This window comes from Schistocerca gregaria, chromosome 2, assembly GCF_023897955.1.
Source record: "Schistocerca gregaria isolate iqSchGreg1 chromosome 2, iqSchGreg1.2, whole genome shotgun sequence".
Lineage (NCBI taxonomy): Eukaryota > Metazoa > Arthropoda > Insecta > Orthoptera > Acrididae > Schistocerca > Schistocerca gregaria.
The window spans coordinates 610,056,693-610,082,147 of NC_064921.1; the positions used below are offsets into that span (position 1 = coordinate 610,056,693).

Genomic DNA, 25,455 nt, shown 5'->3' on the forward strand with positions numbered 1-25,455 from the left:
TGGACAGGTTCCCCATCACCGGGGACCGGCTGGCGGCTGCTACGGATTCTGACCCTACCCTCTCCCGGGCTTTCTGTATTCAGAAGGGTTGGCCAGATCGTCCGTCCGCTAATACTTCTGAACCGTTGCGGAACTACTACGCTTTGCGTTACCGCCTCATGGCTAGGGATGGTGTTATCATCCTTTCCACCGAAAATGCTTCTCCGTGTGTTGTGGTACCTGCATCTTGCGTGCTTCAGTCTTGCGCCTCTTTCACCAAGGGCACTGGGGTGTGTCTCGCACATAATCTCTGGCACGCCGTCATGTGTACTGGCCCGGCATTGACTCTGAAATCACAGACATGGTCGCTGTCTGCGGCCCTTGTGCGTCACAGGCCACCGCCCCGAAGTCATCTTTGTCACCGTGGCCTTCGCCTGAGAAGCCCTGGGAGCGTATTCATGCTGACTTTGCGAGACCTTTTTAGGTACTTATTGGCTTCTTGTTATTGATGCCTGCTCTAACTTTCCTTTCATTGTCCTTTGCACGCGCCTATCACCGTGGCAATCGCCAACACTGTAGCTCGCATTTTCTCTTTGGAAGGCCTTCCCTCTACTCTTGTTACTGATAATGGTCTGCAATTTGCCTCTTCCGATTATGCGGATTTTTGTGCCTGTCACGGCGTCATGCATGTCACGGCCCCTCCGTCCCTTCCACAGTCAAACGGTGACGCTGAACGACTGGTCCGCAGATTTAAGGCTCAGATGAGGAAACTCCTGACTTCTTCTGCTGCTGATAATGCGCTTCTCCAATTTCTGGCTTGTTACTGTTTCACCCCTATGGGCGACCGCAGCTCAGCTGAGCTCTTAGATGGCCGACAGCCCCGCACGCTACTTCATCTTCTGCGACCTTCCACCTCACGGTCGCGAGTGCCTTTGCTTGGCCGGTTCACCGCCACCCACCTTGTATGGGTATGGGGATATGGCAGGCTGCCAAAATGGAGTCCTGACCGTATCTTACGACACTGTGGCCAACGCCTGTATGAAATCCAGACGGACACGGGTGTTGCAGTGTGTTATTCGGACCAACTTCGGCCTCGAGTGCCGGCAATACCTGGTCCAGATACCGCTACACAACCTTCGGCTCTACATGGCGCTCGGGATACTGGAATCTCTCATTACTCACAACACATGTCATCATATCGGTGCCAGCACAAGAACTGACACCACCAGGAGACATGCCCATGCAGGAACCAGATGACTATCGTCTGTCGGAGCAACTGTACTCAACTTCTTCTCCTACAGACGCAGACACATTGCCCATGTCTCCTGTTATAACAACTGGACTTGCCGCAACGGGCAGATTGGTGCACAGGATCCCAGCAGATTCGACCCCCACGTCTTCTGTCATCTCGGCCCGTTATCATCGGGGACACTTCCGTCCGTACGGGAAGCCTCCTCCTCAAGACTTTACGGCCAGTCAACAACACCTATGGACGTTAGCAATCTACAGGCCACCTCCATCAAGACCTGTGCAAAAAACTTCAAAGGGGGGAAAAGTGTTGTCACTCGCCAAATCTTTCAAAGTGCCGCCACACAGTTAACGCGCGTCCTCTACATGTGGTGCTGTCTGTCAGCCATGCAGCAGCAGTGCTACCTAAGCAGCCAGTCAGCCAGCGGCCGCTAGACTTGGACTCAGTTATGATTTGACGGTTAAAGTGTACACACATCTTACTCTTTTTACTTGATCTGTGGCTTTCATGTATTGCGTCTTCCTTGAAATATATTTGTTCAACTTGAAGTTATAACAAAAACTATGTCTGACTCAGTTTACATATTTGTTATATGGAACTTTTGGTTGAATCAAGCACAGTTTTGCGCTTGGTGAAACTGCTTTTGTGGGTAGAGACAACGGCATGGTCAGGAGTGCCAAGAAATGTGTGAAAGGACCACTTATTTTTCGCTATGTAGATAAATGATCTGAGAGGCAGGATGAGCAGCAATCTGCAGCCTTTTGCTGATGATGCTGTGGTTTATGGGAAGTTGTCATTATTAGTGAGTGTAGAAGGATGCAACATGACTTACAACGAGACGGCACGACCGTGGGGTCGTGGATTTGTCTGAAATTTTGTGTGGTGAAAGAGGCCCACTAACATCTCATGTGGTTAAAATATTAGGATACACTACTCGGAAAATCCCGAGAAAAGTCGATCCACAGTTTCTTAGGTGCCTTATGAGTATAAAATGTTAGTCCACTGCCGAGCCGCCATCTGGCCTAGACGGTTAGGGTTTGGACTCGTACGCCAGAGGTCTCGGGTTCGATTCCTCCTCTGGCACTTTTTTTTTCTTCTTCTGTTTCATTTTCTTTTGTTATTCCACCAATTATTCAGAAAGTTTCCGAAACCTGCATTGTCTTTAACAAATTAGTTAAGTTATTGAATAAAAATTATTTTCTTACAATTCATGGCAGTGGGTTTTCCATTTTTCATTGTAAAGTATATGAGGATAAATATTGGGTTTTTAATCAGAATAACAAAGTTGATTGGGAAACATTCAATTTTTATACATATAATAATTATAAACAAGAACCGCAGTGGTAATTATCGTAAAAACAAACAAAGCAATAATTTTTGTGACATCTTGCGCAGCATGTAAAAGTGGATTTTTTACAATCACACGGTGTTTGCAATAAATCTGTACAAAAACATGCCCCATTAACATTTACGAAAGTGTTTCGAGTTTCTGATAATTTTGAGGCAAACTAGGCATATTGAATCATGTCTCGAGATATTGGTGACGATAATTGATGGCGAATTCTAGAATGAATTTTTATACAATATTTCTGGGAATTAATTTCACGATTATCCTGTAACAATGCAGTGCAATTTTGCGAGCACTTTATGAAATTTGTAACTTGCCTGTAAAAGTAAACATCACAGGGTTGCATCAAAGAAGTGCATTTTGGAAGTATGACTTTTACAGACTAAGTTGGCATATTTTCGTCATCTTGAAAAATTGCATCATATATCTCCGGATTCGTTTGACCTCCCCAAGAGTCAATGAAAAGTAAATATTTATTCTCCCGATGTAAGATTTTCAACATTTCCGGAGAAAATCCATGTATAAAACTATTGTTAATTTTCTGGACTTCGATGATGTTATGATGATGTTCGTATAAGTATTGGCATAGACATATATTAATTTGTGAATACGATGTCCGAAATGACCGGTCGCTTCTTGTAACCATATGAAGACATGTGGGAGCAGTTTTCTGGGTAATGTTATTGAATATTGTGCAGTGTATGAATGCGTCACTTTATTCAAATCCGACTTTTTCATGAAAACTGTTTTACTCCCTTTTTCTGTGAGAGTCCTGTTGAAAACAGATTGATATTGGCATCCTGAAACAATAGTATTTTTAATATTAAACAATATTCAAATGTGTATGCAAATATCTTTTTCTGTAATTAAATTTAAATTGATATATTTTACATCAGTAAAAACATTTTGTACGCAGAAAACATGTATTTACCTGTTTGGTCAGTATTTATCACATAATCCTCATGGTATTGAGGGATTAAATGGCACATCTGCCAACTAAAGGTCTCCGCAAACTCCTGGATGTCCTCCATTGACGCCGCTTCTTTTTTTGAAACCAGTTTTGTGATCTTGCGTTATGAAATTGTGTGCTTCTGTTTAAATGCCATGACCCATCGATCAGATGCCATGAATTTGAAATTGATGAATTGTGCAGCTGCAGCCAACGCCCATTGCTGTAAATTTCTCGTCGTGACTTGCTGATATTGCTGTTTTGCTTCCACAAAACGGTCGTAGGTCCATAAATCTATTGCCTCAAATTTATCCATTCGCGTAGCACCACTTTTAATATCTTTCTCCCATTGTGAAAGATATTCTCTTCTCTTCAATTGGCGGCATCCTTTTTTTTGCAATGTCACCAAGGACCATGTGATGTGTGCTTTAGCAATATTCACGACTTTGACTTTTTAGGCAATGGGAATCATGTCACTTTTAAATCTTTTCGGTGACGGTTTATATTCGTCTGGAGACGAATCACTTTGTGGCACTTCGAACTGTTCGTCGTTCTCCTCACATTCTTCGCAATCCTCATGAGTGTGAATTAATTCCTCGTCAGTTATGAATGTTTTTTCACCCAAAAGTTCCAGTCTATTATTATAAAGTTCTCCAGCCAATAACATAGCATTGCGAGAGATTTCTTCTGAAGATGTCAATGCAATTAAATTATTTTCTGTCAACAGCTTTTTGTAATACACCACTGTGTCCTTCAATCATAATTTTGATAGATCACTATGAATGGATTCTTCAGCAATTTCTTCTCCTATTCCAGATGAACCAGCTACTTCTTCAGTCAACATGTTTAACCTCGGATCAGAATAACACGTTGAAATTTGAAACAGGCACGTCTGTTCACAACGAAATCAAAAACTGCCATTTGCTTCTCACGGCTCGCACAGTGCTGTGCACAGATGACCGTTATAATCCCAAGGGGTCCCTTACAAAGCCCCTTTAAATCTTGAAATCCCATAAAACAAAATAGAGCAACGAGCATGAATATTTTTCAGTGTATGAAAAACTTTACATTCTTGAGCTAAAATAATGTAGGTTTGAGAAACTTTTTGAATAATTGGTGGAATAACAAAAGAAAATGAAACAGAAGAAGAAAAAAAAAGTGCCAGAGGAGGAATCGAACCCGAGACCTGTGGCATAAGAGTCCGAGCCCTGACCATCTATGCCAGACGGCAGCTCGGCAATGGACTAACATTTTATACTCATAAGGCACCTAAGAAATTTGGATCAATTTTTCTCAGGATTTTCCAAGTAGTGCATCCTAATATTTTAACCACGTGAGGTGTTAGGGGTCCTCTTTCACCACACAAAATTTTGGACAAATCCCCGACCCCACGGTTGTGCCGTCTCCTTGTTAGACAAACTTAGATGAATGGCAATCTGCACTAAATGTAAAAAATGTAAGCTAATGCAAATGAGTATGGGAAAAAATCACATAATATTTGAATACAGCATTACTAAAGTACTGTTTGACACAGTCATGTTGATTAAATATCTGGCCATAACATTGCAAAGTGATATGAAATGGAACAAGCACTTTATGGATGATAGCAGGAAAGATGAATGCTCGACTTCAGTTTATTCGGAGACTTTTAGAAAAGTGTGATTCATTTGTAAAGGAGACCATGTATAGAACACTAGTATGACCTATTCTTGAGTACTGCTCGAGTGTTTGGCATCCGCACTAGGTCAGATTGAAGAAAGATGTGGAAGCAATTCAGAGGCAGGCTGCTAGATTTGTTATTGTTAGGGTTTACAACATGGGGATATTACAGAGGTGCTTCGTGAACTCAAGTGGGAATCTGTGGAGGTAAGATGATGATTCTTTTGTAGAAACCTATTGAGAAAATTTAGAGAACCATCATTTGAATCTGTCTGCAATGTACATTTTGCGTAAGGATAACAAAGATAAGATAAGAGAAAGTGGGACAGAGATGTATGGGCAGTGGTTTTTCCCTTGCTCTATTTGTGAGTGGGAAAAGAAAGGAAACGACTATTAGTGGTACAAAGTACCCACTACCACACACCATATTGTGGCTTGTGGAGTATCTATGTAGAAGTAATTGTAGAGGGAATGTTACCTGAAGCCAGGATGGCATACCCCCCTTCCAAATTTTTTATGGCAACAATGACTAATATCTGGAAAGTGTGCTTTATTCCCAGACTGATGACAACAGAATGATGTATAAAGAATCTGTGCAAACAGCTCCAGTTTTCTTCATTCTGCCTGGATGTTAGTGCAAATACCAGATTTTATTATGAAAAGGATAGATTCTAATCACCATATACTGGAAATGCAGTCACAGACATGCACAATTAAAAGACTGCTAAAAAAGTAAGTTTTTGGTCAAAAGACTTTCTTCTGAATTAGATAACACACACACACACACACACACACACACACACACACACACACACACACAAAATTCTCACACACATAACCACTGTCTCTGGCTGGATACAGGTGGGGGACGGTAAAGTGCTGCTTCTGTGAGTGTATGGGGATGAACTGGGGAGAGGGTAGGGCATTTATGTACAGCCAGGTGGTTAGACAGCAATTGGTGGTTGGGGGAGGGGGGGGGGGGGGGTGAGAGTAGGAAAGGAGAGAAGTTAGAAGACTGTGGGTGTGTTGGTGAGATAGAAAGCTGTGCAGTGCTGGACTGGGAACAGGTAAGGGGATAAACGGGTGAAGGATAGTGATTAATCTCAGGAAGAACCTGGGAACATAGGATGCATTTGAGAGAGAGTTCCCCCACCTGTGCACCAGAAAAGTTGATGTTGGTAGGAAAGATCAAGATGGCACAGGCTGTGAAGAAATCATTGAAATGAAGAACATTGTATTGGACATTGCACTCAGCAGCTGGATGCTCCAGCTGTTTCTTGGCCACAGTTTGTCAGTGGTCATTCATGCCGACAGATAGCTTGTTGGTTGTCTTGCCAATGTAGGATGTAGCACAGTGGTTGCAGCTTAGCTCTTAGATCACGTGACCGGCTTCACAATTAGTACCTTTGATGGGATAGGTGATGCCTGTGACCAGACTGGGGTAGGTTGTGGTGAGAGGATGTGTGGGACCTGTCTGTGATTTAGAATCTCCACAATATGGTGAGTAGCAATTCTTTTCTTTTCATAATATTGTCATCAATACATCTTGGATTTTCCATTGTTTTATCAGATTTTGTTTGTTACTCTGGTGCCAGTTAGTCTGGCTAAGTTGTGATTATTGACAGCTGAGGTTCAGATAATACAGCTTTCAAAATAATTTTATTTGTAATGAACAAAGGCAGTCTGCATTGATTAGGTATGTTCCCTAGAAGTGTCATCGTAACTGCCGTCTGCGTCACGTCTGTTGTGCAGCGAGCTACATTAATTAAAGTATTAACTGTATTTTTCTTACTTGTCACTTCTTCTTCCGTGTGTTTTTGATTTTAAGAAGCTTTAATTGCCGAGTGCTAGTAATAGTGTTCCAAAGATTTCGTTTTTGTTTTGAATACAGTCAGAGAGAGTCCCTTTAGTCAGCCATAGTGCCAGTAGTGCTAGTGTTTGTTTTGAATACAGCCAAGAGACAGGTAGTGCTATTTTCATTGTTTTCTACAAGAAGTGTCTAGTAACCACAGTTTAGTCAAATAACAGCCACCTTTAGTGAATTAGCAGTCTAGTTAAAAGTTGATTAACTCTGTACAGTAAATTGATTTCTTAGGATGGATAGGATGTGTGACTGCTGTGTACAGATGCAGGAGGAGCTGGCCACTGTTCATGAATATCTGAACATGTTGATGGCCGCGGTCAGCCGTCTTCAGGCTACTCCCTCGGAGTGTAGCGGTAGTGGGGAGTCTGGTGCGTCACATGGTACACCTCAGGTGTTACATGCTTCACCCACTATCCCTGCTGTCGAGACATCTCCGCAGGTACTGGGTGCGGTTGGGCCACCCTTTCCCCAAGGGGAGTGGCAGGTTCAGCGGCATTCACGGTGCACGAGGCGGAGGGTCAATGTGGAGGCTGGCCGTGTTGCATCGCCTGCTCTGCCTGTGAGTGGACATGTGGCCGCTCCTTCAGCAAGGTCCGAGCAGGCACACGGGGGGAGGGGTTTATTAGTGATTGGGAGCTCCAACATTAGGCAGGTGATGGAGCATGGAGCCCCTTAGGGAAATAGCGGAAAGGTTGGGGAAGAAGGCCAGTGTTCACTCTATCTGCTTGCCAGGGGATCTCATCTGAGATGTGGAGGAGGCCCTGCCGGCGGTGATAGAAAGCACTGGGTGCACCTGACTGCAAATTGTTGCACATGTCAGCACCAATGACTCCTGCCATCTGGGTTCAGAGGTCATCCTCAGTTCATACAGGCGTTTGGCGCAGTTGGTGAAGGCGGAAAACGTTGCTCTTGGGGTGGAATCTGAGCTAACTATTTGTAGTATCGTTCCCAGAACCGATTGCGGTCCTCTGGTTTGGAGCCGAGTGGAAGGCTTAAACCAGAGGCTCTGACGATTCTGCGGAGATCTGGGGTGCAAATTTCTCGACCTCCGCCATCGGGTGGAGAAATGTAGGATCCCCCTGAATATGTCAGGCATGCACTACACGCAGGAAGTGGCTACAAGGGTAGCGGAGTACATGTGGAGTGCACATGTGGTTTTTTTAGATTAGAGAATTCCCTCCCTAGGCCCGACAAGACGCCTCCTGAGACATGGCAAGGCAGGAGTAGGCAAAATGCAGCAGGGAATAATAATATTAATGTGCTAATAGTAAACTGCAGGAGCGTCTATAGAAAGGTCCCAGAATTGCTCTCATTAATAAACGGTCACAATGCCCACATAGTACTATGGACAGAAGGTTAGCTGAAACCAGATGTAAACAGTAATGAAATTTTAAACTCAGATTGGAATGTATACCGCAGAGTCAGGCTGGACAGTGAAGGGGGAGGTGTGTTTATAGCGATAAGAAGTACAATAGTATCGAAGGAAATTGACGGAAATCCGAAATGTGAAATAATTTGGGTGAAGGTCACGGTTAAAGCAGGCTCAGACATGGTAATTGGATGTCTCTATAGGACCCCTGGCTCAGCAGCTGTTGTGGCTGAGCACCTGAAGGATAATTTGGAAAATATTTCGAGTAGATTTCCCCACCATGTTATAGTTCTGGGTGGAGATTTTAATTTGCCGGATATAGACTGGGAGACTCAAACGTTCATAACGGGTGGCAGGGACAAAGAATCCAGTGAAATTTTTTTAAGTGCTTTATCTGAAAACTACCTTCAGCAGTTAAACAGAGAACCGACTAGTGGTGATAACGTATTAGACCTTATGGTGACAAACAGACCCAAACTATTTGAAACATTTAACGCAGAACAGGAAATCAGCGATCATAAAGCGGTTACTGCATCGATGATTTCAGCTGTAAATAGAAATATTAAAAAAGGTAGGAAGATTTTTCTGTTTAGCAAAAGTGACAAAAAACAGATTTCAGAGTACCTGATGTCTCAACACAAAAGTTTTGTCTCAAGTACAGATAGTGTTGAGGATCAGTGGACAAAGTTCATAACCATAGTACAATATGTGTTAGATGAGTATGTGCCAAGCAAGATCATAAGAGATGGAAAATGACCGAGTTAGAAAACTGCTGCGGAAGCAAAGGGAACTTCATAGCAAACATAAACATAGCCAAAGCCTTGCAGACAAACAAAAATTACGTGAAGCGAAATGTAGTGTGAGGAGGGCTATGCGAGAGGCGTTCAATGAATTCAAAAGTAAAGTTCTATGTACTGACTTGGCAGAAAATCCTAAGAGATTTTGGTCTTATGTCAAAGCGGTAGGTGGATCAAAACAAAATGTCCAGACACTCTGTGACCAAAATGGTACTGGAACAGAGGAAGACAGACTAAAGGCTGAAATACTAAGTGTCTTTTTCCAAAGCTGTTTCACAGAGGAATACTGCTCTGTAGTTCCTTCTCTAGGTTGCCGCACAGATGACATAATGGTAGATATCGAAATAGACGACTGAGGGATAGAGAAACAATTAAAATCACTCAAAAGAGGAAAGGCCCCTGGACCTGATGGGATACCAGTTCGATTTTACGCAGAGTATGTGAAGGAACATGCCCCCTTCTTGCAGCGGTGTAGCGTAGGTCTCTAGAAGAGCGTAGCGTTCCAAAGGATTGGAAAAGGGCACAGGTCATCCCCGTTTTCAAGGAGGGACATCGAACAGATGTGCAGAACTATAGATCTATATCTCTAACGTCGATCGGTTGTAGAATTTTGGAACATGTATTATGTTCGAGTATAATGACTTTTCTGGAGACTAGAAATCTACTCTGTAGGAATCAGCATGGGTTTCGAAAAAGACGATTGTGTGAAACCCAGCTCATGCTATTTGTCCACGAGACTCAGAGGGCCATAGACACGGGTTCCCAGGTAGATGCTGTGTTTCTTGACTTCTGCAAGGCGTCCAATACAGTTCCCCACAGTCATTTAATGAACAAAATAAGAGCATACGGACTATCAGACCAATTTTGTGATTGGATTGAAGAGTTCCTAGATAACAGAACGCAGCATGTCATTCTCAGTGGAGAGAAGTCTTCTGAAGTAAGAGTGATTTCAGGTGTGCTGCAGGGGAGTGTCGTAGGACCGTTGCTATTCACAATATACATAAATGACCTTGTGGATGAGATTGTAAGTTCACTGAGGCTTTTTGTGGATGATGCTGTATTATATCGAGAGGTTGTAACAATAGAAAATTGTACTGAAATGCAGGAGGATCTGCAGCGAATTGGCTCATGGTGCATGGTGCAGGGAATGGCAATTGAATCTCAATGTAGACAAGTGTAATATGCTGCGAATACATAGAAAGAAAGATCCGTTATCATTTAGCTACAATATAGCAGGTCAGCAACTGGAAGCAGTTAATTCCATAAATTATCTGGGAGTAAGCATTAGCAGTGATTTAAAATGGAATGATTATATAAAGTTGATCGTTGGTAAAGCAGATGCCAGACTAAGATTCATTGGAAGAATCCTAAGGTAATGCAATCCGAAAACAAAGGAAGTAGGTTACAGTACGCTTGTTGTCCCAGTGCTTGAATACTGCTCAGTAGTGTGGGATCCGTACCAGATAGGGTTGATAGAAGAGATAGAGAAGATCCAACAGAGAGCAGCGCACTTCGTTACAGAATCGTGTAGTAATTGTGAAAGGATTACGGAGATGACAGATAAACTCCAGTGGAAGACTCTGCAGGAGAGACGCTCAGTAGCTCGGTACTGGCTTTTGTTGAAGTTTCGAGAACATACCTTCACCAAGGAGTCAAGCAGTATATTGCCCCCTCTTACATATATCTCGCGAAGAGACCATGAGGATAAGATCAGAGAGATTAGAGCCCACACAGAGGCATACCGACAATCCTTCTTTCCATTAACAATACGAGACTGGAATAGAAGGGACAATTGATAGAGGTGCTCAAGGTACCCTCTGCCAGACATCGTCAGGTGGCTTGCGGAGTATGGATGTAGATGTAGCCGTAGATGTAGATATTAATTGCTATGCATAACTGCTGCTGGAGCTCAGTACTAATATCCCAGGAAAAAACCCAAAGAAAAGTGTCATTAGTACTAGATACTAGATTTGTATTTTGAAGAAGCCTGTCCCCCCAAATCACTTCAGGTGAATGATGGGGTAACTTCTTCAAATATTCTGCCTGAGAAAACTGCCAGTGCGTAATTTATCTGTATTCAGTCTGGGAAATGAAGGTAGCACTTGTTACTTGTGGAATAAGGCATGTGATAAAAGAGGATGAATAGAAATGGTTGCCTTCACTTTGATTCTGTGTTTCTAAGAGATGTCCGAAAGACGTTTGGACATGTTCTTTTGGACATTTGGTTCTTCTGGACATGTCTGAAAGAACGTATCCAAAGGAACAGACGCCATTTGAAAGCCTGAAAGAACAGACCATTCTTTTTTGACAAAATGTTTTCACAAACATATCTTGCACATTTCTTTGCACTAGTGGTGTTACATGCAATTGTTTAAATTATTTAATACTGTTTTTATATAATATAAAATTTTAAAAATAAAAAAAAATGTTAAATTTTCTTACGTCAAGGCTACTGCAAGTTTCTCCTCTGGTGGCACAATTGAATGGAACCTTATGCAGGGTGCTCTCGAGCACTGATCTGCATTCATGAAATTTATCAGGCTCTAATCATAATCTCTCATACAATGTATTAAACTCTCCAAATAATACTTTCTGTTTATCCACCATGCTGCACTCTGGCCATAGTCTAAGGGTTTATTTTAGAAAGCAATTTATCTGAGCTAGAACATAAAATGAGCTCAGGTCAGGGTGAATTCAGGAATCTGCGTTGCATAAATGTTACTCTCATAGTATTTCACTGGTAATTAGGATCAATTTGGATTAGCAAAATAACACAGGCCAAATCAGTTCCAGTTGTGGTCATCACCTTATGATGTAGTGCTACTACAAAAGAACATATTTTGTTTTGTTCAAATAAAAATTGAAAAGAAGTAAATAATAAAGAAAATTTTGTTAACACTCCCAGACTGCTGAAGTTTGAAATGTTTTTTCAATAATAAGTTTAGATTAAGGACAATATTGGCTATTTGAGAAATGAGTGTATGTAGTAATTACTCTAATAAGAAGTCTATCTGATGAGTCATAATTAATGTGAATAAGTTTAAAGGTACTTCATAAATTCTACCAGTAGAATGAGAAGGTAAATTTGAAATACAAGGACATGGTGAAAAATAATACCTCCAGATTTTTTTCTGTGAAAACTCTTCAAGCTTTTTACATAAAACAAATGCTGTTAACATTCTACAGTTTTATTCTCTTTCACAAGAGGGCTCCAAATTGTAGCATTTAACATAGTGGTGTGTATTGTAACTCTGTCGCTGGGTGAAAAACACTATGCTTTGATTGTGTTTTGATTTGAAAGAGTTCATCCACACATGGAGCACTCTCTCCTTCAGTATGACAATGCCAGATTATGCAGAAGTACAGTGATGGTGCCATCTTATTTCCATGTATTTCCAAAACTTAAAGAACACCTTTGAGGACTGCACTTTGATAGTGATGGAGTGTTGGAAGCAGAGGTGAGCTTGTGGCTCTGCCAACAAAATGAAATGTTCTACAGTGGCAGTGTCAACAAAATCTTCTCGTGTTGGGAGAAATGTGTTTGTAACCACAGTGTTGAGTATTAAATACGGAGACATGAAGAATAAAAATGTAGAATGTTAAAAATAAAGATTCCAAGACTTACCAAGCGGGAAAGCGCCGGCAGACAGGCACATGAACAATCCTGACGAAGCAACTGCCAGTTGCGAAAGCTCGTAATTCTGTGTGTGTGTTTGTGTGTTTTGTTCATGTGCCTGTCTGCCGGCGCTTTCCCGCTTGGTAAGTCTTGGAATCTTTATTTTTAATATATTTTTCCCATGTGGAAGTTTCTTAATGTAGAATGTTAATAACATTTGTTTTGTTTAATTCTTTAGGAGTTTTCTTTCAAAAAATTTGGAGGCATTACTTTTCAGCACACTCTCGTATTTGCATTGAATGATTAGGTATATGGAGTTTGACTGCTAGAAATGATTGAATATCACTCACAAAATGCTCCTTTACTCCTTTAACAGCAGTAATTATACAGTCTGTTACCGAGCGAGGTGGCGCAGTGGTTAGACACTGTACTCGCATTTGGGAGGACGACGGTTCAATCCCGCGTCCGGCCATCCTGATTTAGGTTTTCCGTAATTTCCCTAAATCGCTCCAGGCAAATGCCAAGATGGTTCCTTTCAAAGGGCATGGCCGACTTCCTTCCCTGTCCTTCCGTAATCCGATGAGACCGATGACCTTGCTGTCTGGTACCCTTCCCCGAAACAACCAACCTACCTATACAGTCTGTTCTAAATTTTGGGGTGCTGAACATGTGCTTAAATATTGTATCTACTAATGTATGTCTTAAGCTTGTGAAACACTTCCTAAAAGACTTGCAATGTTTTCTGTAATAAGCTATTACAGATGGCTCTTGATTATTGTGAGACTCCTTGTAATATCCACACTGGCTATGTAGTGCTATTGTTATTGTGTTACAGTACAGTATTTGTAATCAAGGCTAACTAAGTTCCCAACTTTATTGTGTCTCCTTATTGCATATAAGTTTTGCAAGCCTCCACTGCTAGGTCATGTGTCTGTAATTTATTACCTCTAGTAGTCACGTTTTTGTCCTGCATAAACACTTACATTTTCTCCCTACACTCTCCCAGGATATGACAACTGTTGACTTCATTCTATCTGCCTCTTCCCACATCATTTCTCTTTATATTTGATTAAGGAAAAAATAAACTTTTTTCCTGATAATTTTTACATAATTATCACTTGCATCATTTCTTTTGTGTGCCTCACATTGCCTAGGTCTTATGAAGAAGAGGCATGTGATGTCAGATATTACCAGGAAGTATTTGACTGTATCGGGTCCATTAGTATCCTGTAGATATTGACATTAACACTTATTTAAAGTCACAGTTAGTAATAAGCAACTTGTTATCTAATTTATTTAATCTCATGAGATTGGGGTCATCTCATTCGTTGGATCAGGATCTTGCACATTCCTTATTTTTGTATTTTACATCACAGTTACTTTAGTAATAACAACAATTTTAATATGACAACTTGTGATAAAATAGTATTAATGGAATTAAAAATGATTCAAATGTGTGTAGAGACAGTGTGAATAAATAGTACTGTCTAAAAACCAATAAGGTTAATTCTAACAGTAGTACTACCAATGGTGCTGCTGCTGATGCTAAATAGTAAGAGCATTGGGAAATGAGGAGAATCTGGTTGGAACGAAGGATGTAATGAGGTAACCAGTATGTACAGGGCAAAAGTAGACATTATTGCTTCAGTAAATGCATCGTTAACCACCCTTTTGAAGATGGAGATGTTGTTCAGTTCTCTCATATGATTATGAAGGCTACTCCAAACTCAGGCTCCTATTACTGGAAGAAGACTTTGAGAAAGTATCTGAGTGATGGATTGGGACAGAAAGGATTGTGTTCTGATAGGAACGAGTGTTGCTGTTATGTTGTTCAGGCAAGACAGTTAAGGTCAAGGATAGATATGAAAGGCAGTCAATGTGAATAAGGCAATAGAGGAGACAGTGTGTGGAAATCTCTGCACTTGTAAGCATAATAAGCATTACGAAAGGATAAAGATACATAGACACACTTGTGTACACAAACAGAAAAAAGCTAGTTTTACCCACATTTTGTAGATGTGGATATAACTGTATGGAACACAGTTAATTAAGGATGGTAACACATTCAGCCACTATTTTTCCATGGTTTATTGAATTATACAATGCATTTAGACCCTGTGTACCCATCATCAGATGAAAATAATTGTAATATGTAATTTACTTCCATTCTTGAGTGATGCAAAATATATGTTCTTTTTGTGGAGAGGTTAGATATTAAGTTTCAAAACTCACAGATCAAACAACGAAGTTATGAGACACTGTGAAAAATTTACCAAAGCATCCAAGAAGAATATTTTTAACACCGAAATGTCAGCTGATGTATGCTGCATTAAAATGTTAAAACTGTTCTTTCTATATTTTTCGGTAAGTTTTTCACTTTTTCTTACCATATTTTCACTTTTTCTTAACTGAATTGTCTATTATTTGCTGCATGAGTTTCAAAACCTAACACCTGATCTCTTCATAACAACAACATACATTTTGTATCACCTCACTCAAGAACAGAAATGAATAATGCATAAAAACAATTTGTGCCTTATGATGACCTATGAGGTCGGCAATGTATTGTGTGATTAAGTAAAATACAAAAAAATCATGACTGAAGGTGTTGTAGTTCACACTTGCTGCATAGAAGAAAAGCTGATTTCAATTTTAGAGCAGCACGAACTATAGCTCTAACCAATACTCAAATGAAAAAAGGCAAGGATGTTACTCTCCCATATCCCTTTTTAATTACCTCACTAACACGTTGAATCACAGACAAGAACAACAAAAAGACTGCTGTACATTTGAGCTGTCGGCCAAAAGACCTTCTAAAGTAGAAAACTCACATTGACACAAACACAACTCACAGACACGACCACTGTCTGTGGCCATTGAGGCCTCAGTGACCGTATGGCGCGCCTGTCTGTGACTCAGTGTCTGCTCTGAGTGATGAGTTGGAATCTATCCTTTTCATAATGTTGTTGTGATTCCATCCTGGATTTTCTATTATTTTATTTATTTATTTTTTTTTTTTAAATATTGGGAGATGGTTTTTACCTTCAGCATACCATTTCTCAATATGGATGTAACTTCTCTGTCAGCAAACACCAGAGCAATTGGTGACCAGAAGTTGTCAGATAGGTAAAATCAGCTTTGTTAGTATATAGAAGTCTCAGAACAAATCAAAACTGTGGGGTATGGTAAGGATGGTGTCAGAGATGCAACAGAAAGATCAGTTTTCAGTTCACTGAAACTGGAGAATAAAACAGTTAGTGGTATTACTGTGGGGAAGTGGGGGGGGGGGGGGGGGGGGGTGGCTCAAATGGCTCTGAGCACTATGGGACTTAACATCTGAGGTCATCAGTCCTTGGGGGGGGGGGGGGGAATCTTCAGTGATAATTTTATGTGGGTATTGAATCAAAATAACTTGCACAGTGCCACATATGTAGGTTTTTTTTACAGAACACTTTTGTAAGGAAACAATGGAAGATGGGGGATTCAAGTAAATTGGGGCAATAATTAAATCTGTGAAGTGTGAGGACTGATGGGGTTATCACTAGATATCTCCTAGAATGGTGAAGATTTGTGGAGTGTGCATATTAGGAGTATAATGTATTGTTTCAATAAAGGTAGTTTTTCAGACAGAATGTTTGTGGGGATGCCTCTTAACATTTGCATTAATTATTGATGGTGTGAAAGTATGCATTTTGTTGCTTTGAGCTTCTACTTTCATTGATTTAATTCCAAAATTTTGCAGAAAGTACTATATTCTGTGTGTCCATCTTTTTCAGTGCCAATGTACCAGAATGAAACTAAAATTGGAATTGTGTCATGTGTAGCTGTGAACCCAAATCTGAGTAGTGTCTATGCTGTTGGCACTTACCTTAAGACTGTTGGTAAGTAAATGACATTCTAATGACATAAAACAAATTACCTTCTAGTGCTACAATAATAACAGTAGAAAACTGTACTGGAATTTATATGTTTGGAGGGAAAGATCACCAGCTGTTTTTGAAGAGGATTGGAAAGCTGTAAGCATAATACAACCTCTGATATTAAAGTTTGGTTAATATTCCTGTAACATTAACGTCGATGAACTATGTACTACAGTTAGCTTACTGTCCTTCGAAATATGGTGGATGTTCAAATTGAACCACCTCCTTTTTTTGCCAGGAACTGTTTAACCGATATTGGCTGTGTGTGGGCGAGTGTTGTCATGAACAAAAAACCAGGACCTTGTGCATACTGGAGTCATACCCTGTGTAGACGTTGCATGAAATGGGTCAAAATTTCAGTGTACCGTGCAGTGTTCAGCGTCATTCCCTCAGGTAGAAAGTCCTTGTGGATAATGCCTTGATTGTTGAAAAAGGTGATTAGCATTATTTTGATGCATGATTTTTCAGCTCTGACCTTTTTCCGATGAGGTGATGTCAGAGAACGCCATTCCATGCCTTGCCATTTCGTTTCAGGGTTGTAATGGAGGTACCAGGTTTCATCCTCAGTGGCAATACAGTTCAAGAAATTGGGTCTCGTACTCAACGTTTCAACAAATTCCTGTGAAGCCTCTAAACGTGCATGCTTCTGATTGTCAGTCAAGCGATGTGGTACAAAACGAAAACATATTTTCCTCTTCCCTAACTCCTGGATAAGGATTTGTTGTATGGATTCACGGTTCATCTGCAGTTCATCCGCTATCATGCGCACAGTCAATCAGCAGTCGTTCTCAATGTTTTCGTCACTGGTGGCAGTTACCAGTCGTCCGCTACGGGGATTGTCAGAAACACTTTCTCGCCCACCTAAAAAAACTGGCGAATCATTCGTACACACACTTCATGGTCTGTGCTTGATCCCCATAAACCTGTAACAGCATTGCATGCGTTTCATTTGATGTCTTACCAAGCTTAAAGCAAAACTTTAAATTGGTCCTTTGCATGTTCATTGTCTTGTTCTCAGTTCAGAACCAACACACTAAACAAGTCATTTGTCCAACAGGTCTAACACAGAAAACACATGATGCTCAACTGAACTATGGTGGGGGCAGTTTGTCAACACTGGCCCCTAAGCAGGTGCAGCATTGTGAGTTGCCAGTGTTGCCTGATCGACCATTCTGACTTCATTCACTGCACTTTATTGTCAGAGGTTGTAATAGTTGAGGTACTAAGCCTCTGTTGAATTCTAAGTGACTGATATGATTGAGACGGAAAACACACTTTCCTTGCTATGTAAATGCACACAACTCATTATTATTTGTCTCCTGTGGGGATAAAAGTCAAAATATCTTTGATATAAATCACTATAACTGTTTTTGTTGTTTAGTAATAAGTATTTTAATGACAGTATAATAGTAAATGAAAAACACTAGTTTGCTTTTGTTTTACAGTATTAATTTTACTGTGTTAACTGATTTTTGGCTTACAAGGCCAGCTTCAAACATTTACTGACTACAGTCAGTAAATGGCCATCTGCAGATATTTACTGAATATTGTCAGTAATTTCCGAAGGTGGCATTGTAAGCCAAAAACCAATTAACACAATAAAATTAATACTGTAGGCAAAAGCAAACTGATGCTTTTCATTTATTGTAATGTTTTACTAAGAACCAATGGAGACTCAGTTAATCATATTACAGTATTCTCCGAAAGGTGTCACATTCCAGTTTGAACTTCAGTTTTATCTCAAAGAGCCATAGATCATTATTAGTGCAGCAGCTGTTGTGAAAGATGACATTATTCAGTGTGAAATGTTTTCTTTGGTCAGATAACATTGTTAGTGCTGTAACTACCAATTTTGTGTGTGCGCCGCTTCATAATTTGTGCTTGATTTGGCCACTAGAGGCCACCCAGCTTCCTAATACGACAGCAGTTGCGTGCACAGCTTTGTGGCTGTGCCCCCTGTTGGAACTTACGTCTATGTAGACCAGAGTGCAAGGCTCCACCAGCCACTTGTATGTTACTACAGTAATTGTATTCTACCTTGTCTTCCGTGTGTGTGTGTGTGTGTGTGTGTGTGTGTGTGTGTGTGTGTGTAGTGTTTGAGCACTGAATTACAGTGTTCTTGGGTTAGAACATTCATTTGGTGACAAGTACGGTATTCAACTCCACATGTTCCTCTTCAGTCATTGGTCCTTTGAGTTTAATTTCCATGGACGGAATGCTGAAATCGCTTCTCGAGTAACAACAGGCACTGCCAGTTGCTATTTCCAGTTTAACAACTACATTGAGACAACATGCGGCCCCACCAACAATATGTCTGCCACTGTTCCCTGCATTATGACGATGCAGCAGAAGACTGGGACACTTATGAAAATATATGTGGCAACATTTCCTGGTGTTTGGGGTAATAGACGTAAACTTGTGCAAGACCCTTTTTTTGTTGTGGATTTCACCTTGCCTGTATCAGTTATTGCCCCAGCTTATTTCCTTACAAGAACCTTCAAGTCCATATTTCGATTAGATGTGTGAATTACTTTCTACCTATCACTGTAAATGTACTCTTGTTATTGCTGCTCGTGTGGAATTTTACCGCTGCCAGAAGTGGCCAAAGTAGTCATTTAGAGCATGGGCAGCAGAACTGTATGGACTTAGTAGTCGTAATTTTGTGACAAATGTTCAAAACGAATCCTATGCAGATCAATGGCTTGTGATGCAATCACACGTTTTGTTCCTTATGGGGAAGTTCAAGAGTGAGCTCTACAATGTGAAAATCCTAAACTTACAGAAGTATTGAACATAGTGCAGGCATTTGAAGTTTCACAGGCTGCATGTAGTCAGGTTGAAGCCTGGTTTGAAGTTCCAGAAAGACGTAATTGCAGCAGTCCAACAGATGTCTCAGCATTGTACAGGTAATCATTGTTTGTAACACCACCACCCTGTGTCTCAGTAGCGACAGCCTTGTGCTCTGGTGCCCTCATGCCCATACTGCTTCATTCAACATAAATGAACCGCATGTCCCAAGTGCTGGGTGACATTTAATATGTACCATTAGTAAGGACAAATTGCTTTTTTATTTAACTCCTTTCCAAACTTCAGTGAGGATGAAACAAATATGAATGTGAATAGTGTGCCAGCAGTGATGGTGTCTCAAAGCAAGTTATACGTTGAAGTGCATGTGCTTAACAAACCATTGAGAATGCATGTGGACAAAGGTGCATCAGCAGCATTAGTGAATACTCAAGACTTACGTGGATTTGGTTTTTCCCCTTCTGACTCCATTGTCATGGAGGCTGGTGAGTGATAACAAATGACAGATTCTCATTCTTGGACTGTTTCTTGCACCTGTGACTTACAAGGCTATGGTTTTTTCATTAACATTCCTAGTTGTGTACAATGCTTACACTGAAAATCTGTTTGAGTTGTCTGGTACCACACTCTGCGGAATTTGAATCCTCGCCAGATGTCATGGATGTCGAAGACCCCTAGAGGTCTCTTCACCATCGCGCCATAAGCTGTGGCGGCGCGCACCTCCTGGCCCGCTTTTAGTGTGAGGGCGCCACAGTGGAACACATGGTTCCAGTGGGCAATAGCGGCGCCCCTGATAGAGTACTTAAGCTCCTGCCTTTCGCACAGCCAGCCAGTCTAATCTCGCGTATGTCTGTGGACACATCGCCTTGCGTTGGACAGCTTACTTACGTTTTTGTTCTGTGTACGAGTGGACGTGGTTATTAGGTTTCCTCGTGACTCCGTTATTCGATCTTGTTGTTGTTCATTCTCTCCTTTGTTGGTCGTGTCCGTCCTCTCACATTGTGTTGTTATTCACGGGCCTCTCCGCGGGTCTCGCTGCACTTTCCGTCATTTTAACTCTGCAACTGTCCCGGTCGCAGTTACAACAAGTTGGAAACTTTTAAACTTTTTGGAGACTCCATCGATGATGAAGTGAATTTGGTTTCTAATTAAGTTCCTTCTCAACAATTAGATGCTCTCTGTGCCGTCTTTCCTCTAGGCCTGGGTTGTGCAACAGAATTTCAGGCTCATATTACACTGAAACAGTCTGCCTGCCCTTGATTTTTCTGGGCCTTTTTGGTGCCAGTAACTTTACACGATCAAGCAAAAGCAGAATTACATTGTCTTCACTCCCTTGATGTTATATGAGCTACTTCTTCCAGTGAATTGTCAACACCACTGGTGATTGTCAGAAAGCCTTTTGGTAAATTATGCTTCTGTGGTGATATTAAAAAATTTGTTAAGGCTCAGTCAATCATAGATATCATCCGTTGCCATGCCCTGATGAGCTGTTAGCAATATTATCAGGAGGCTATTATTTTACAAAGATTGACTTGGCAGAGGCCTTTTTACAGCTGCCTTTCCACGAGGAATCTAAATGCCTGCTCCATGCATTATTAATTAAAGATGTTCCTTTACAATGCTTCCCAGCTTGTGACCAGTCTTTCAGGTTGTTGAAAACTAAGCTGCCGTTGGCCCCTTTTCAGTCAGACGAGCACCTTGTGTTATCCATCTCTGTTCAGCCTTGGTGCTGTCCTTGCTCATAAGTTTGTGGACGGATGGAAACACCCTTTTACATATGCCTCTAAAACCTTAATTCAGCACAACAGCATTATTCTCAGGTAGAAAAAGAAACTTCAGTAATCGTGTATGCTCATATTTTTCTATCTGGGTCTATGTTTCACCTGATGACAGACCACCAATGTCTGTCTTTTTAATCCTTTGGTGGCTTTGCTAGCCAAAACTGCTCATCGCTTACAGCAGTGGGTTCCTTTCTTTTTGCGATAGAATTATGAGATATGTTTATGATCTACAGTGCAACATGCAAACAGAGACACCTTATTGTGTTTGCTGACTGATCTGTATCCAAATTTTGATAAAGAGGAAGTCCTTTGTTTCCTGTTAGATGCGGAAGCTCCAAATGTTGTTGATAATTTTCCTGTTTTCATATTATCAGCACTAAAATTGTAGCTATGATAGTCGCTGAAGTATTTCAGGTTGGCTTGTGCTGCGTAGTGGTTTCCTATACTTCACCTCACTTAAATAAGCTGCCACTTGAATACAGTTTTTATATACGAGGAGCATTACTTACTGAATATTTGGTCACTGTTAAGTATTATCAAATGGTCCAGCTAGTCTGTTCTTGAATCCCTGTGCCTTCTTTCTCTGACGTGGCTCAGACTTCGCCTCCTTAAAGGGTGCATGCAGATAAAGCTACTGAAAATTTACTTCTCATTTTCATTCACTCCACCACATCAATAAGAAGTGAGATTCTGTTCACCTTCTTATATCTTACCCCCTAGTGATATATGCCTCTACAGCCTTACATTTGTCCTCTAACCATCACTGCTTAGCCATTTTTCACTTCCTGTCGATCTCATTTTTGAAATGTTTGTATTCATTTTTGCCTGCTTCATTTACTGCATTTTTATATTTTCTCCTTTTGTCAGTTAAATTAAGTATCTCTTCTGTTACCCAAGGATTTGTACTGACCCTCATCTTTTTCCCTACTTGATCCTCTGCTGCTTTCACTGTTTCATCTTTCAAAGCTACCTATTCTTCTTTTACTGTATTTCATTCTCGCGTTCTTGTCAGTCATTCCCTATTGCTGTCTCTGGAGCTCTCTACAACTTCGGTTCTTTCTGTTTATCCAGGTCCCATCTCCTTAAATTCTTACCTGCCTGCAGTTTCTTCAGTTTTAGTCTATAGTTCATAACCAATAAATTGTGGTCAGGGTCAACTTCTGCCCCTGAATATCTGTCTTACCATTATATAATCTGTCTGAAACCTTACACTGTTTCCAGGTCTCTTCCACCTATACAATGTTCTTTCACGATTCTTAAACCAAGTGTTAGCTGCGATTAAATTATGCTCGGTGCAAAATTCTACCAGTTGGCTTCCTCTTTCATTCCTTTTCCCCATTCCATATTCACCTACTACTTTTCCTTGTCTTCCTTTACGTACTATTGAATTCCAGTCCTCTATGACTATTAAATTTCTGTCTCTCTTCACTATCTGAATGATTTGTTTTATCTCATCACACACATTTCTTCAATCTCTTCATCATCTGCGGAGCTAGTTGGCATATAAACTTGTACTACTGTGGTAGGCATGGGCTTTGTGTCTATCTTGGCTACAATAATGCGTTTCTATGCTGTTTGTAGTAGCTTACCTGCACTCCTATTTTTTTATTTATTATTAAACCTACTCCTGCATTATCCCTATTTGAGTTTGTATCTATAACCCTGTATTCACCAAAAGTGTTTTTCCTCCTGCCACCAAACTTCACTACTTCGCACTATCTGTTTTTCTTTTTAAATTTTCTAACCTACATGCCCGTTTAAGAGATTTGACATTCTACGCTCTGATCTCTAGAATGCCAGTTTTGTTTCTCCTGATAACAATGTCCTGAGTAGTCCCCTCCTGGAGATCTGAATGGGGGATTATTTTACCTGTGGAAAATTTTACTCGAGAGGACGCCATCATGATTTAACCATACAGTAAAGCTGCATGCCCTCGGGAAAAATTACTGCTGTAGTTTCCCTTTGCTGTTAGCCATTCACAGAACCAGCACAGCAAGGCCGTTTTAGTTAATGTTACAAGGCTAGATCAGTCAATTATCCAGACTGAAAAGTTGCTGCCCCTCTTCAGGAACCACACGTTTGTCTGACCTCTCAACAGATACCCCTCCGTTGTGGATGCACCTACGGTATGTGTATCTGTATCGCTGAGGCACTGGAGCACGCAAGCCTCCCCACCAACGGCAAGGCCCATGATTCTTTGGGCCAGGCGGGAGCTACATACATGAAAATTAACAATTACAATACAATTATTATCTTTGACATTTCACGTTCTTATACTTCATGGAGCTCTTTTTTCTGCACTGCCCGCTCAATTGAACTCCAGTTTCCACCTCAGCAGATAGGGTTGTCTGACCGCTACCCACTTCCACACATTCAACTTTAATTATTATACAAGTGTTGCATAAATAGACACGATAGCTTCACTATCACCTTCAGTGATTCTTTAAGTTTATCATTGTGGTAAATTTTTCTTTAGGTTTGGTTTTACTATTAACACACATTACATTATATCTTATCACACAAATGTCTTCCTTTCTTGGAGAAGGTCAATATTATCTATAATTCTAGGATCAAACATCAGAGCACTATGAGGTTATATTGTGTCCTCAGAAATTACTTAACTTTAATCATTTTATTTAATCAGTTTGGAGGAAATGTTCCCTTATCCAGGGACTCTATCCTTGTGCAAATAATAATACTTGTAAACATTTCTTAACACAACCCTTCCAGGGATTAAGTACTCTTTCCTCTTATCTTCATACCCTCACTAAGGTGATATAATTTTCTTCCCATAATGTGTTTGGGGTCCTCCTTTCCTTGGATTCACCTGAATCTGGTATAAATTCCCTTCTCTGTGGCAACTTACCCATAAACTCCTACAAAGTGGTTGTGGTCTTCCCTCCCTTGCATCCATATGAGCCTGGTATAAGTTATTTTCTCTGGGGTAACTTACCCACAAACTGTTATAAAGTGCATCTCATAGCTCTTTACTATTATTTTGAGTACTCCATTACCTCTTCCATTTGTTTTTCTTTTTCTGTGTCTGCATCCCCCCCCCCCCCAGAATTCTGCGTACTCCTGATTTGCTCCGGACAGTTCTCCTGCGAATGTTACTCCTATTGCTACTCTCCTCTAAAACTCTTTTCCTTCTGCATTACCTTGTCACTCTTATCTTTGGGTTATTCTGATACCTGGCCCCATTGTTCTTCCCATCGGAAAAATGACAAGAGTTAACTTCTAAAAAAATAAAAAATAAAATTAAAAAAAAATAAAAATTCCTATAATGTTTCCTACTTCTACTGGAGATCATGTGCATGATTGTACACTGTTTGTGCTTGTTCCTTGGCCAGTTCACTAAAGTAAACTTTATAATCGCAACATGATGAATGTCACTATTGACATGGAAAACAGGATAGGGTCTCAACGATACACATATATGAATATTGAAAGAGGGAATTCAGAGTTGGTCCTCAAAGTTGAGAAGTAATAAAGTGAAAAAATAGAACCTGAGTGATGCACCTGAAGGAGGAAAGAAGATAGACCCCAAAGACAGAATCCCTTCCCACCCCCTGACCCCAGTACACACTCCCTGCCAAGAATGCCTGTAGAGATTAAACCATAGCACGGTGTTACCTGGGTGCGTGTGACCTGTAGTATCTGAAAATCTCATCTCTCTCCTATAAAATGAATTCAAACCCACCCAAAGTACAATCATTAAATATATAAGGTAAAAAAATTACATAATTCACATTGTTCAGAGTAGAAAACAATGCTTGTCTGAGTTTCCAGTCAGATACTGTGTCATTTATCTCTTTACCATCTCTACATTGTATAGCCCTTTTTCTTTTCCCGTAATTGCCTCTATTAGAAATAACGCTTTTGGATGGGAAACTTCCTCTGTGTTGTCCAACATACATAGGAAAAAAATTACTGGTCTGTGTTACTATCTGACCTCATGTAAGGATCATTGATTAACACTGGGTCTCTAATATTAAAGTGTGGTACTCACTTGATCATTGTACCATTGGACTAGAAGATCCATGCTGCCTATTATGTATTTTTTGTTACTTGTCATTGTGTTTGTTCTGTTCGTAAGGTATCGGGTTTGCCCGAGTAAAG

The 25,455-nt window shown here is 40.6% G+C and overlaps 1 protein-coding gene across 3 annotated transcripts in view; it reads left to right on the forward strand.

The window, feature by feature from the left end:
• Positions 1-25,455, forward strand: part of LOC126334585 (telomerase Cajal body protein 1-like) — a 109,552-nt gene that overhangs the window by 58,616 nt on the left and 25,481 nt on the right. For all 3 annotated transcript variants that reach the window (XM_049996974.1, XM_049996972.1, XM_049996973.1), the window contains one exon: positions 16,607-16,711. In XM_049996974.1, the coding sequence (XP_049852931.1) occupies positions 16,607-16,711 (105 nt within the window). The remainder of the gene's footprint in view (positions 1-16,606; positions 16,712-25,455) is intronic.